This window comes from Mobula hypostoma, chromosome 5 (genome assembly GCF_963921235.1).
Source record: "Mobula hypostoma chromosome 5, sMobHyp1.1, whole genome shotgun sequence".
In the NCBI taxonomy this organism is placed as follows: Eukaryota; Metazoa; Chordata; class Chondrichthyes; order Myliobatiformes; family Myliobatidae; genus Mobula; species Mobula hypostoma.
The window spans coordinates 188,045,023-188,060,607 of record NC_086101.1 but is presented as its reverse complement, the minus strand read 5'-3'; the positions used below and the strand labels follow the sequence as shown (position 1 = coordinate 188,060,607).

Here is a 15,585-nt window from a genome sequence, read left to right as displayed (position 1 = left end):
CAAGCCCCTTTCCTCCCTCCCACCCAGCCATCCACTCTCACACTCTGTCCTCCCCCCCCCATCCGCCCCAGGACAGGCTGCCTCCACGCCTCTAGTGGACTTGCAGATCTTGGGTGTGTGACTTTTCCATTGGACTTGCAGACACAGGGCTTCAGCCACCAGGCCAGACATTAGTCTTCAACCTTTGTGCCTTAGTCTTCAGCATTGATCTCCGGACTCGCCAATGATGTGACCCCAAACTCAAGACCTCGACCTCTTGACTCTCCAATTTAGGGGGTCACCAGACCTTGTTACTCCTGCCACATGGACCTCTGATCTTGGGGCCCACAGACCTCAACATATCCCACCTGATAAAGGCACTCGGCCCGAAGCATCTACTGTTTATTTCCCTCCATAGATGAGATTTGACCTGTTGAGTTTGTCCAGCATTTTAACTGTGTTGCTCAAGATTTCCAGCACCTGCAGAATCTCTTTGGTTTATGATTTCCCAGTTAACCTGAGTTGGTTTTGGTGGATCATCTTGCAGTACTGCAGTAGTTTATCATGCAGTTTTCCCAGTGGCTTGCAGGGAAGATGATAACTAGTGAACTGCATTGGTATGGAGTTTTCTGGATGCAGGCTGTGTATAGGTTTACTGAAGTTTTATTAGTCCTCCCTAGTTGGTGCTTGAGAAGATGGTGGTGACCTGCTGTCATGAATTGCTGCAGTTTAGCTACAGAGCTTCTAGAAGCAAAGTACAAGCCAATTTGCTGTCTACAAAACTTTAGTATAAATATGGATTTGTGGTTCAACTTTTCGTAATGTGCATTACCACTCATAATACATGCAAATCTATATGGTCCCTAATCCTTATGGTAGAATTATCATTGAACAGTCACACCTAAAGAAAGATTGAAAAATATGATGTGCATCTGTGTGCTGATTGCTGTATTGGTCTTTCACATTGGTTTTGGTGTTGCACACACAGGCACTGTGTTGGCACTTGCTGCACGATCAGGTCCCTCTAAGTCTGGATCTACAAGCTGCTCTCGATTGTTGCTGTTTAGTGCTACAACAGCCCACCATTTGGAACCTGCTGGCATCTGCTGCCTACGTAACGCAAGCTTGCTCCATTATCAATTGCATACGGTTCATCATTGAAGCAAGTAAGGATTTTGTTATTTTGTGAGAAACAGAAACTGATTGTTGATTTTTTTTTTGTTGTAATTTGTGTGGTGGGTTAGTAAGGATGTTGTTCGTTCCAATGTGCGCTGTGGAGTTATGAGACATATTTAATTGTAACGATGCTTAAAAGCATAAAAATAATACTGGTCCCAAAAGACAGAAGTCAAGTTGGCAAGCACTGGGGATGAAGACCTGCGATCCCCAAGATCAAGAACTGCAGGGTGAGGGCTGGTCATTCCCGTTGTACAGTAGAGCTGTATAGCCATAGAGTACTCCGGACTCCTCATAAATGTTGAAATTGAAGCAGCGTCCAACACTCCTGCTGACAGCTCATTCCACACTCCCACCACCCTCTGAGTGAAGAAGTTCCTCTTCATGTTCTGTTAAATATTTCACCTTTTATCTATAACCTTTGACCTCTTGTTCTAGTTTCACCCAACCTCAGTGCAGAAAGCCTGCTTCCATTTATCCTGTCTATATCCCTCATCTATCCCTATGCCTCCATTAAATCATCCCTCATTCTTCTGTGCTCCAGACAATAAAGTCTTAAGCTATTCAACCTTTTCCTATAAGTCATGTCTTCAAGCCCTGGCAACATCGTTGTAAGTCTTCTCTGCACTCTTTCAATCTTATTGATATCTTTCCTGTAGGCAAGTGACCCAGAGCTGCGCACAATACTCTGGATTTAGCCTCTGCAGCATCTCACACAACTTAAGCATGGCATCAGTTATCCCGTGATTCCAATGTGGAATTGCCAGATGCCTGAATGAAAGCAGCTTGGTACTGAGGTCTTATAATCGCGAGGAACTGGATAGACAATATCCAAGGGCATGAATCTGTTCATTGAGCATACCGTGCATACAAATCCCATATACAAAAACATTGGTTCCACTCTGATAGGTATCAAGTTTTTAATGCTGAAAACTTCCCTCTGTCTGACTTTCAACAAAAATGCTGTACATCTGTTGAGAAAAATATTGGAGTCACTGTTTGTTATCCTACAGCAATGCAATGGAAAATTGTTAGAAATGCAATCCTTAAGTCCTCTTTTTATTTGGATATAATCTGTGGACCATTTGTCATCACCCCCTATTCATGTGCTTTGCTTCACACTGACCATAAGACAAAGGAGCAGAAGTCGGCCATTCGGCCTATTGAGTCTGCTGAGCCATTTTATCATGAGCTGATCCATTCTCCCATTTAGTCCCACTCCCCCGCCTTCTCACCATAACCTTTGATGCCCTGGCTACTCAGATACCTATCAATCTCTGCCTTAAGTACACCCAATGATTTGGCCTCCACTGCTGCCTGTGGCAACAAATTCCATCGATTCACCACCCTCTGACTAAAAAAATTTCTTCGCATCTCTGTTCTGAATGGGCGCCCTTCAATCCTTTAAGTCATGCCCTCTCGTACTAGACTCCCCCATCATGGGAAACAACTTTGCCACATCCACTCTGTCCATGCCTTTCAACATTCAAAATGTTTCTATGAGGTCTCCCCTCATTCTTCTAAACTCCAAGGAATACAGTTCAAGAGCGGACAAACGTTCCTCATATGTTAACCCTCTCATTCCCGGAATCATTCTAGTGAATCTTCTCTGTACCCTCTCCAACATCAGCACATCCTTTCTTAAATAAGGAGACACGAACTGCCTACAGTCCTCCAAGTGAGGTCTCACCAGCGCCTTATAGAGCCTCAACATCACATCCCTACTCCTATACTCTATTCCTCTAGAAATGAATGCCAACATTGCATTCGCCTTCTTCACTACCGACTGAACCTGGAGGTTAACTTTAAGGGAATCCTGTACGAGGACTCCCAAGTCCCGTTGCATCTCAGAACTTTGAATTCTTTCCCTATTTAAATAATAGTCTGCCTGTTTATTATTTCTGCCAAAGTGCATAACCATACACTTTCCAACATTGTACTTCGTTTGCCACTTCTTTGCCCATTCTTCCAATCTAATCAAGTCTCTCTGCAGACTCTCCATTTCCTCAGCACTACCGGCCCCTGCACCTATCTTTGTATCGTCAGCAAACTTAGCCACAAAGCCATCTATTCCATAATCCAAATTGTTGATGTACAATGTAAAAAGAAGCGGCCCCAACACAGACCCCTGTGGAACACCACTGGTAACCGGTAGCCAACCAGAATAGGATCCCTTTATTCCCACTCTCTGTTTCCTGCCAATCAGCCAACTGACCTTCCCTCTCTCCTCGAAGAAAATTTCTCTTAATTCCTTTTCTCTTGGCGATGATCCCCTCAAATAATTTTACACAATTTGATTCCTTTTCTATTCTTTTGATTCTGTATTGCTCTGTTTTGCCTTTACTAATGTATGTTATTCCTTTTTCTGTAATCTGCTTTCCCTTTCTATTCTGACTTTTGCTTTTAAAGCAGCATTATTTGTTTTGGCACAGTGCACACTTTCATACATCTGTATTGTCAATAATATGCTTAGTCTGGAGGTTTATTAATGTCTACTGGTTGGAGATTCCTGTGTATGTGTGTGTGCAACAATTCACACAGCATCTCCAAGAGTGTCATTATTTGCAATGGGATTTTGCAATGTCTTGAAATCTCAAATAACACAACTCAGTTTTAAGTGTTTCAACAGTGTGGAAATTATGCATCTGGTCTTTTTGCAAAGTAAGTGGGATAATCCATTATTCATCAGAAAGTGTTGTGCAATGTAAATTTAATTCTACAGGATTTGAAAATATAGTGACTGTCTCGTGCTCTCTCGTCTCTTCGGTATGTGATTAATGTGGTTTATTTATTTCAGTGGCTGTTGAACCAGGAGAATATCATCTTCTTCACGAGGAGAGGAGGAAATCGAGCATTGACAGGGCTCCTGTGGAAGACGAAGAGAGTGCAAATGTGTCTGAGAGTAAGTGTGTATTAAGCTGTGTCTTTCCACTGAAGATTACATACAATCTTGGGTTGTCATAGTAGGCACCCAGTGTTGAATAAGGATAAACCATGTCTGACTGTCTCACATTTGGTTTACTTTTTAGCAGCTGTGTTTTCTTCATATTACTGTCATATCTTATAATTGTTGCTGACATGATAAAGGACTCGTCATTCTGTTGTAGAATCCAAGTGCATTACGAAGGCCTGCAATGTGATGACTGAGATGGTGGAGTCTCTCCAGACAGTGTTATGCTTTGGACATGCCAGCAACAACCGAATCCCAGCATTTCTGAACCCACCAATCCGGAACATCGGTATTAGTCTAGCCAGATTGCCTCTAGTCAATAGCTACACACGTGCCCCTCCATTGGTGAGTATGTGTAACTTAGATTTTCTTGGGTTTAACGTTTTCACAAAAACTGTCTTAAGTCTGACCAGAAACACTGCATTATTTTAAAGACTAAAAAGGAATTTTAAACCTTCATGTCCAGATGGCAATCATTTGGTTTTTGAATTGGATAATTACGGAGCTAAATTCTACAAAAATGATGCAATGGTTAATTAAGATTTAAAAAAATTTCTGTAGTTCCATTAATTCCACAGATTAAGTTCATAGTCTCTCAAATCTCCATCACAAATGTCCTCCTGCACTTGATTTAATTTTGCATCAGTGATTCCTGGGGAATGTTTAGTTTAAGTATCTTGCTGATCATAAAGCTCAGAAGCAGATCCTTTGGCCCATCTAGTCCATGTTGAACTACTATTCTGTCTAGTCCCATCAACCTGCACCTGGACCCAACCTGAGGGGGAAAAGCCTGCTCCTTCCTTAATTTCTGCTTCAGGTGAATGTTTAATACTTGACAGCAGATTTATAGGAAGAGGAGGAAGCAAAAGCCGCAGGTGCTGGAATTCTTAGATAAAGACAGAAAACTGTGGAAGCACAGAGCAGGCCCTGTCGAGATCATAAAATAGAACATGGGTTTAAGGTTTGGATGTGTATTCTTCATCAGAATATGGAATTTGATGAAGATCTTGGGGTCAAAACATTAGTTCATCTTATCTGGCATTTTCTGTATGTATTTGCAATTAGTCTTTCAGTACAGCAACAATCTCTATTTTGATTAGTTTTCTCAAGGTCCACCTTGTGTTCCTGTGAAGAGCCTTCCTTATTACCTTTTAAATTGGCTTAAAGATTATCAAATAAATTACGCCCTGATTTAACATGAATAAATAGCCCTAATTCCTTTTATTGTTGTAATCCTGTTTCCATCGATTTCTTCTTCTCCATTCACTTGTCTAATGATGGATATTGTTATTGTTTTGTCTACTAAACTTTGAATTTCACTTTTTGGCAATTCTCTACCAAGAATTCTCTTCTGATTTTTGTTGTAAATGCCTTCAAATTATTCATTCTGTTGTTGCTGAGTGTCGGCGATGCTATGGATAGTGTAGTTGTCCATAGGGTTTTCGTGGCAAGATACGGAAGTTGATTGCCCGGCCTTTCTTCCACACAGCTACTGCTGCTGGATTTGAACTCAGGACCATCCGCCTCGAAGTCCAGTGCTGATGCCCCTACATCACTGGCCGACTGTTAGTCATTCTACAGCCTCTAAAATCTGTCTGACATAAGTACACTGCTGCTTTCTTTCATATAGTCTTGTATGTGTTAATGCTTTTTTTTAAAGGTCTTTCTAATCTTTGTGTTTCCTCACTCCTTCTGAGATTCTTACATTGGTCTTTCTTTCTCCTTGGTGTCGCCTTGAGAATTGTCTGTTATTTTGGTTTGAAACCTTAGTGTCCTGTGTAGTGGACGTCATTTTTTTAAACTCATTTTTCATTCCATTAGTTTCTGATGTCAAATTAATCAAAGTTAAAGTCCCATTGTGGTGATATCTCCACCAATTTTAAATCCCTGTGAATCCCAGACAGTACGAAAAGTACAAAAATAAATCAGCTTGTCAGAACTGAGAGGCATAGATTGAGTGAATGCGCCCAGTTCTTTCCCAGGGTTGATGAAGAAAAAACTAAGGTGGGAGGGGTGAGATTAATAGGTACTTGAGGGGCAACTTTTTTTTACACAGTGAGTGGTATCTGTGTGGAATGAGTTGCCATAAGAAGTGGTTGAGTAAGTAACAATAACACATTTTCAAGAACAGTTGGACAAGTACATGGATAGGAAAGGTTTAGAAGGTTATGGGCCAAACACTGGCAAATGAGATTGACTTGGATGGGGCACCTTGGTCAGAATGGACTAGTTGGGCTGATGGGCCTGTTCCATGTTGTTATGACTATAACATCACAGCAAACAACTGCATATTTCAAGATCAATGTTTATTCCCAGGTCAAGTTTAGGTGCCACTTCAGCAAACGTGAAATTACATGTTATAGAGTCCAACGTAAAACACTGAATACTGTCGTAACATTGCTTTGCAACCAACTGTCCTCAGGTTTGGAAATTGGGATGGTCACCTCAAGTTGGTGGTGAATTTGGAACAACCCTTCCAGAAATTCCAGTTGAGTTTCTTCAAGAGAAAGAAGTCTTCAAAGAGTTCATCTACAGAATAAATATTCTTGGTAAGTGATAGAGATGATGAGGAAAGAAGCATTTTGCTGGCTAAAGTTTGATTTATAAACTCCTATCTTTGCAGAAATTGTGTAAGAAAGTAATTTCCATGTACACCATACTGCTTTGGGTTTATTTTTACTGGTCCCCTCTTACCCATAAGACTTTTAAATACAAGCATTGATCTGCGGTAATTCAATTATTGTCATTGAATCTCTCTGTTCCAGGTTGGACCAGCCGCACTCAGTTTGAAGAAACCTGGGCAACCCTTCTTGGTGTGCTAGTGACTCAGCCTCTAGTGATAGACCAAGAGGAAGAGGTCCCACAAGAGGTACAGTCAAATGGCTGGGAAGTAGCAGAATACTCACAGATTTTGTTAAATATTGCTTTGAGAAGAAATAGACACTGTATGAAAACAGGCCTTTTAGCCCATTGACCATCAAGATATTAACAACATTTTGGCAAGTACATTGATAGGAAGGGTTGAGAACAGGGATTCCCAACCTAGAGTCCACGAACCCCTTTGTATTGATCCATGACATAAAAAAGGTTGGGAGCCCCTGGTTTAGAGGCCAAACACAGGAAAGTGGGGCCTCCTGAGATAGCATAGATGAGTTGGGCTGAAGGACCAAGAACGAAGAGCAGGAGTCAAGTATCTGGCCCCTCAGACCTGCCCTGTCATTCAATACAATTGTGAGTGGTTTCTGACTGGCCTCAACACCCCTTCTGTGTCACTTCATTGCAACCCTGGATTCCCTTATCTTTCAAAATTTTTTCCACCTCCTTTTAACATACCTCCAATGACTTGGCCTTCACAATCCTCTCAGGTAAATAATTTTAGAAATTTGATTGCTGACCTCAGTTTTAAATGACTGCACCTTTGATCTGTGACTATATTCCCTATTCCCTTGTACAACATTCACTCACTGGTGGAAACATCTCGACATCTACCCTGTCGTGCCTGCTGTGTGATTATCTTCAAAGTTGCTGGTGAACGCAGCAGGCCAAGCAGCATCTGTAGGAAGAGGTGCAGTCGACGTTTCAGGCCGAGACCCTTCGTCAGGACGAACGAAGTCCTGACGAAGGGTCTCGGCCTGAAACGTCGACTGCATCTCTTCCTACAGATGCTGCTTGGCCTGCTGCGTTCACCAGCAACTTTGATGTGTGTTGCTTGAATTTCCAGCATCTGCAGAATTCCTGTTGTTTGTGTGATTATCTTGTTTATTTTGGCAAGATCACCCTTTGTTCTTCTGGACTCCAAAGTAGACAGATCAGAAATAGCCGTTCACAGAGGAAGTGTTAAAAGTCAATCCAAACTTCAAGTAGACAGCCGATGATATTTTGAAGTTAGTAAGGAAAATTGTATCTCAGTTATTGGGTGTATTTCAAATTCTTCTATTGTTCCTATCTCATCCGTTTCCGGCATCTCCTATTGTGTAAAGGGACGCTATGTTTTAGGAAAACCTTTCTGGAGAAGTCTTACTCGTTTGGCTTGAGTACACAATGCCACTGTTACCCATGCTTGCCTGTAGTCAGCAGAGGTGTGTCTGGTGATCTCACTTCAAAGGCTTCACTTAACTACAACAGCCCCAAGCTATCCTTGCCTTAACATTGTCGAATAAAAGTTTGGCACAAAATAGATGGGCCGATGGGCCTGTTTTCTGTGCTGCAGTTCTCTACGCTTAATGTTTAGACAGCTGGCAAAGAAGAGTTGCCAGCATCCAGAATGATAGATGATGTTATAGATGATTAGTTAATTAATAGAATAATTCATCATTATTGCACAGTTGTATTTTCACAAGTACCTCCCTAATCAAAAGTTGGAAAAGTGTCTCTCTTGTGGACTCTTCACACCTTTCCCTTGTTTCCACTGCCGCTGCCCACGATAAGTTGACTGGGCTCCGGAGTTGTAAATATCTGCAGTTGTTTCACTGCCTGGACTCTGATGATTTTACTGAGGATTTGTAGACTATAAGGAGTGTTATTAAGCAGACGCAGAAATGTTTGTGAGATCTAGGCTGTTCAGAATAAGGTCATGACCACAAAAAGGGACTACCAAAAAACTTGGTGTTGACCGGCTGTAGTTGGAGAGAATTAATTGAAAGTTCTGGCATTCAGATGGATATTGATTATCACTGAGTAAGGGTTGTAGACCAAGGCAGATAGATAGCATGATGGTACTGATTGGCCATGATCTAACTGAATAGTGGAAGAGATGAATGAGATGGGATTACATCTTCGTATTCCCATGAACCCTGAGCAGCTGGCCTTGTACATGTTTTTGCAAATATTTTTGTACTTGGAATGAGTGTGTTTTGTTCCTTTGATCTGTTTTCTTAATTTTTTTTTATTATTAAGGAGGATACAGAGAGGACTCAGATTAACATCCTTGCAGTGCAAGCAATAACATCTCTGGTACTAAGTGCGATGTCGATTCCAGTGGCCGGGAATCCAGCCACCAGCTGTCTGGAGCATCAGCCTCGTAATAAAGCTGTAAAAGCTCTGGACACTAGGTCAGTCAAGCAACGTCTGTATGCCTGTGGCTAATTATCTGCAAGTACCTTGTGGGTTATTAATTCAGGTAAAATCACTGACATACCAGAAATTGTATTTACAGACAGGTTTTTAAGAAAGTAAAAGTCCTTCCACAAGACAGGGACAGAATTAAGCTATTCGGCCTATCAGATTAGCTCATGGCTGATTTATTCTCTCTCTCAACCCCATTTTCCTGCCTGCTCCTGTAATCTTTGATGCCCTTACTGATTAAGAACCCATCAGACTTTAAATATATCCAATAACTTGGCCTCCACAGCCATCTGTGGCAATGAATTCCAGATTCTCCACACTCTGGCTAATGAAATTCCTCCTCATCTCTTTTCTAAATGGATGTCCCTCTATTCTGAGGCTATGCCCTTGGGTCTAAGATTCCCCTGCTATTAGAAACATTTCACTATTTTGAACATTTGAACTTTAATAGGGTTTTAGATATAATAACTGCAAGTGTGAATCATGCCTTGTTGAAATTAAGGTTGAGTTGAGACTTTGACAATGACTTTACAGGTTCGGAAGAAAGCTAAGTGCCATTCGGGGAATAGTGGAGCGAGAAATCCAAGCAATGGTATCAAAAAGAGACAACATAGTTTCACAGTACCCTTATCAAGCCTGGGACCCCGTTCCGCCTCTCTCCCATTCAACATCAGGTATATCAGTGTGGTAACATTCAACTTGATGGTCGGATTCAATCCCATGCTTTATTTGCATACAAAGTTCAAAGTAGATTTATTATCAAAGTACATGTATATTACCATATACACCCTGAGGTGTATTTTCTTGCGGACATACTCAATAAATTCGTAATAGAATAATAACCACAATAGACCATTTGAACCTGAACCTTATTGGCTGGTTTCAGCTGTCTTTTGAACATTAATTTGTAAGCTGCAAAGTGAGGGGAAGATGCTGTCTGAAGATGACAGCTGGACTGAGTATCCGGACTGGTTGCTTCACAGCTTGGTGTGGAAACACCAATGCCCAAGAAAGGAAAAGCCTACAGAAACAGTGGGTACAGCCCAGTTTATCACAGGAAAAGCCATCCCCACCATTGAGCACATCGACAAGGAGCGCTGCCACAGGAAAAGCAGCATCATTAAGGTCGCCCATGCTCTCTGGAATCTCAGTGGCATATACATACTTTGATGATAAAATATGTGCAATGCTATTGCAGCTCCAGGCGTTGTAGTTTAATACCTAAGTCCTCTGTAAGAAAGTTTGTATGTTCTTTCTATGTGCGCATGGGTTTCCTCTGGGTGCTCCGGTTTCTTCTGTCAGTCTGAAGATGTACCGGATGGTAGGAAATTCCCCTGTGATTAGGTTCGGGTTAAATTGATAGGTTGCTGGATGCACAGCTTGGTGGGCCGCAAGGGTTTGTTCCCCTTTGTACCTCGAAATAAAATAAAAATTTACTTTGAACTTTGGTTTAACTTTTATCAATGGTTAATGATAAGTCCTGCAACAACAGTATTGTATTTGAATTATTCTAGCTTTAAATAGAGAGGGTTAAAATTATCCGAGGAGATCGTTTTGAGGACTGTACAAGTATAAAGTGGTTGCTGTCCTGGTTTGCATACTTGTTGCCTTGCATTTGGGAGTTAATTCGATAAGTGCATCATTTAGTGACTGGTTATAATCATGTTTTGGCTTTTGTTTTATTAAACCTAGGAGTCCTGATAAGCCATGAGAAACTTCTGCTGCAGATAAACACCGAACGGGAAATGGGGAATATGGATTACAAACTGGGGCAGGTGAAGCACGATTGATTTGTGTTATCGAGTAACAAACTGCATATCTGCGCACTATTCTCAACTCCCATCCCTTTGTCAATAATTTTTATATTTTGCAGACAGGAACATACAAGTCCTCTAAAGTTTACCACCCCTTGCTTGTCATATTATTATGCAACTTAGCAAAGACCCAGGATGAATCCTGGCCTCTGTCACTGTTTGCGTGAAGCTTACATATTCTCTCTGTGACTGCGTCTTCCCCCAGAGTGCTCTGGTTTCTTCCCCTTTCCCAAAGATGCTCTGATGGGTGAATTGGATGCTGTAGATGACTCCTAGTGTTGTAGGTAAAGGGATTGCTCTGATAATCAGTGGGCTGATTGGTTTGTCTTTTGCAAGAAAATACAAATAAGATGAAGCTCTCTTAAGCAAAACACACAAAATGCTGGAGGAACTCAACAGCTCCAGTTAGCATCAACAGAGGGAACTAGTTGACGTTTTGGCCTGAGACCTGGGAAGAAAGATGGAAGAAGCCAGAATAGGAAGGCAGGGGAGTAGGAGGAGTTCAAGCTAGCAGGTGAAAGGTGAAACCTGGCGAGGGGGTTGATAATGTGAGAAGCTGGGAGGTGATGGAAGCGGTAAAGGGCTGAAGAAGGAATCTTGACAGTAGACCGTAGAATAAAGGGAAGGGTGTAAGGAACCAGAGAGAGGTGATGGGCAGGCCACCGAACACATCATTGGTGTTTGGACGGATTTGTTCCTTTGATGTCTAACTAGCCCAGTGGCCCTATGGTGTATGAAGAATAAATACGTAGAAACATAGAAAACTTACAGCACAATACAGGCCCTTCGGCCCACAATGCTGTGCCGAATATGTACGTACTTTAGAAATTACCTCGGGTTACCCATAGCCCTCTGTTTTTTCAAGCTTCATGTACCTATCCAGGAGTTTCTTAAAAGACACTATCGTATCTGCCTCCACCACCATCGCCAGCAGCCCATTCCACATACTCACCACCTGCTGCGTAAAAAAAAACTTACTCCTGACATCTCCTCTGTACCTACTTCCAAGCACCTTAAAACTGTGCCCTCTCTTGTTAGCTATTTTATTCCTGGGAAGGAGCCTCTGACTATCAACACGATCAATGCCTCTCATCATCTTATACACCTCTAACTGCTTACCTCTCATCTTCCAGAAAAGGCTGAGTTCACTCAACCTATTCTCATAAGGCATGCTCCCCAATCCTGGCAACATCCTTGTAAATTTCCTCTGCTTCTTTTCTATAGTTTCCACATTCTTCCTGTAGTGAGGTGACCAGAACTGAACACAGTATTCCAAGTGGGGTCTGACCAGGGTCCTATATAGCTGTAGCATTACCTCTCGGCTCTTAAACTCAATACCACGGTTGATGCAGGCCAATGCACCGTATGCCTTCTTAACCACAGAGTCAACCTGCGTAGCAGCTTTGAGTGTCCTATGGACTCAGACCCCAAGATCCCTCTGATCCTCCACAGTGCCAAGAATCTTACCATCATATTTGACCTACCAAAATGAACCACCTTACACTTACCTGGGTTGAACTCTATCTGCCACTTCTCAGCCCAGTTTTGCATCCTATTGATGTCCCGCTGTAAGCTCTGACAGCCCTCCACACTATCCACAACACCCCCAGCCTTTGTCATCAGCAAATTTACTAACCTATCCCTCCACTTCCTCATGCAGGTCATTTATAAAAATCACGAAGAGAAGGGGTCCCAGAACAGATCCCTGAGGCACACCACTGGTCACCGACCTCCATGCAGAATATGACCCGTCTACAACCACTCTTTGCCTTCTGTGAGCAAGCCAATTCCAGATCCACAAAGCAAGGTCCACTTGTAACCCATGCCTTCATACTTTCTCAGTAGGCCTGGCATGGGGTACCTTATCAAATGCCTTGCTGAAATCTATATACTCTATATCTACTGTTTTACCTTCATCAATGTGTTTAGTCACATTCTCAAAGTATTCAATCAAGCTCGAAAGGCATGACTTGCCTTTGACAAAGCCATGCTGACTATTCCTAATCATATTATGCCTCTCCAAACGTTCATAAATTCTGCCTCTCAGGATCTTCTCCATCAACTTACCAACCACTGAAGTAAGACTCACTGGTCTATAATTTCCTGGGCTTTCTCTACTCCCTTTCTTGAATAAGGGAACAACATCTCCAACCCTCCAAAAGATCATTGCCAGAGGCTCAGCAATCTCCTCCCTCGCCTCCCACAGTAGCCTGGGGTACATCTCCTCTGGTCCCGGAGACTTATCCAACTTGATGCTTTCCAAAAGCTCCAGCACATCCTCTTTCTTAATGTCGATATGCTCAAGCTTTTCAATCTGCTGTAAGTCATCCCTACAATTGCCAAGGTCCATTTCTGCAGTGAATACTGAAGCAAAGTATTCATTAAGTATCTCTGCTATCTCCTCTGGTTCCGTACACACTTTTCCACTGTCACACTTGATTGGTCCTACTCTCTCACATCTTATCCTCTTGCTGTTCACATACTTGTAGAATGCCTTGGAGTTTTCCTTAATCCTGCTTGCCAAGACCTTGTCATGGCCCCTTCTGGCTCTCCTAATTTCCTTCTTAAACTTCTTCCTTCTAGCCTTATAATCTTCTAGATCTCTATCATTACCTAGTTTTTTGAACCTTTCGTAAGCTTTTCTTCTTGACTAGATTTTCAATAGCCTTTGTACACCATGGTTCCTATACCCTACCATTCTTTCCCTGTCTCATTGGAACGTACCTATGCAGAACGCCACACGAATATCCCCTGAATATTTGCCACATTTCCTCCATACATTCCCTGAGAACACCTGTTCCCAATTTATGCTTTTAAGTTCCTGCCTGATAGCCTCATATCTCCCCTTACTCCCATTAAACGCTTTCTTAACTTGTCTGTTCCTTTCCAGCTCCAATGCTTTGGTAAAGGAGATAGAACTGTGATCACTATCTCCAAAATGCTCTCCCACTGGGAGATCTGACACCTGACAAGGTTCATTTCCCAATACCAGATCAAGTACAGCCTATCCTCTTGTAGGCTTATCTACGTATTGTGTCAGGAAACCTTCCTGAACACACCTAACAAACTCCACCCCATCTAAACGCTTTGCTCGAGGGAGATGCCAATCAATATTGGGGAAATTAAAATCTCCCACCCCGACAACCCTGTTATTATTACAACTTTCCAGAAACTGTCTCCCTATCTGCTCCTCGATGTCCCTGTTATCATTGGGTGGTCTATATAAAAAAAAAACACCCAGTAGAGTTATTGACCCCTTCCTGTTTCTAACTTCCACCCACAGAGACTCAGTAAACAATCCTTCCATGACTTCCTCCTTTTCTGCAGCCGTGACACTATCTCTGATCAGCAGTGCCATGCTCCCACCTGTTTTGCCTCCCTCCCTGTCCTTTCTGAAACATCTAAAGCCTGGCACTCTATGTAACTATTCCTGCCCCTGAACCATCCAAGTCTCTGTAATGGCCATTGATCCACTCTCTAAGCTTATCCACTTTGTTCATGATGCTTCTTGCATTAAAATAGACACATCTCAAACCATCGGTCTGAGCGCATCCCTTCTCTGTCACGTATCTATCATCCCTCTCGCACCGTCTCCAAGCTTTCTCTATTTGTGAGCCAACCACCCCTTCTTCCGTCTCTTCAGTTCGGTTCCCACCCCCCAGCAATTCTAGTTTAAACTCTCCCCAATAGCCTGAGTAAATCTCCCTGCCAGGATACTGGTCCCTCTGGAATTCAACTGCAACCCACCTTTTTTGTACAGGTCACGCCTGCCCCAAAAGAGGTCCCAATAATCCAGAAATCTGAATCCCTGCCCCCTACTCCAATCCCTCAGCCATGTATTTATCCTCCACCTCACTCTATTCCTATATACACTGTCGCGTGGCACAGGCAGTAATCCCGAGATTACTACCTTTGAGTTCTTGCTTCTCAACTTCCTTCCTATCTCCCTGTAGTCTGTTTTCAGGACCTCCTCCCTTTTCCTACCTGTGTCGTTGGTACCAATATGTGTGGAAAGTTTGCTGACAGGCTGCAGCCTGCAGTTCTGTCACTGTAAAGCTTTCATCAGAGAGCCCCAATCCCAGGAGTCCCTTGGATGCTTGTACACTTTGTACCTGAAGTACTTGTCTGTTGTATTTGATGTGCAGCACAGTAGTGTAACGGATAGCACAATTGCTTTACTGTGCCAGTGATCACCAATCAGGGGCTTCGGTTACTGCTGCTCTCTGCAAGGAGTTCTCATGACCACGTGGGTTTCCTCTGGCTACTCCAGTTTCCTCCCACATTCCAAAGATGTACAATTATGGTTGGGATTTCTGAGTCATGGGCATGCTAATTTGGAAGCGTGAAGACACTTGTGATTGCCCCCCAGCACATCGTAAAATATGATGACCCGCAAAAGACGCATTTCACTGTGTGTTTTGACATGAGGCAAATAAAACTAATCTTATCCTTTGCTCAGGTCTCCATTCATTCAGTTTGGTTGGGGAACAATATCACTCCTTTGCGGGAAGAGGAATGGGATGAAGATGAAGAAGATGAGAGTGATGTGCCTGTTGTATCCTCACCTCCCACTTCACCAGTGAATTCTAGGTAAGTGAATTG

At 42.6% G+C, this 15,585-nt stretch overlaps 1 protein-coding gene across 5 annotated transcripts in view; it reads left to right on the top strand.

The window, feature by feature from the left end:
* The window catches only part of htt (huntingtin), a 265,277-nt gene that overhangs the window by 207,883 nt on the left and 41,809 nt on the right, over window positions 1-15,585 (top strand). For all 5 annotated transcript variants that reach the window (XM_063049530.1, XM_063049527.1, XM_063049531.1 and 2 more), the window contains 9 exons: window positions 968-1,145; window positions 3,953-4,057; window positions 4,263-4,450; window positions 6,528-6,654; window positions 6,871-6,974; window positions 9,002-9,156; window positions 9,704-9,843; window positions 10,862-10,944; window positions 15,443-15,573. In XM_063049530.1, the coding sequence (XP_062905600.1) occupies window positions 968-1,145; window positions 3,953-4,057; window positions 4,263-4,450; window positions 6,528-6,654; window positions 6,871-6,974; window positions 9,002-9,156; window positions 9,704-9,843; window positions 10,862-10,944; window positions 15,443-15,573 (1,211 nt within the window). The remainder of the gene's footprint in view (window positions 1-967; window positions 1,146-3,952; window positions 4,058-4,262; window positions 4,451-6,527; window positions 6,655-6,870; window positions 6,975-9,001; window positions 9,157-9,703; window positions 9,844-10,861; window positions 10,945-15,442; window positions 15,574-15,585) is intronic.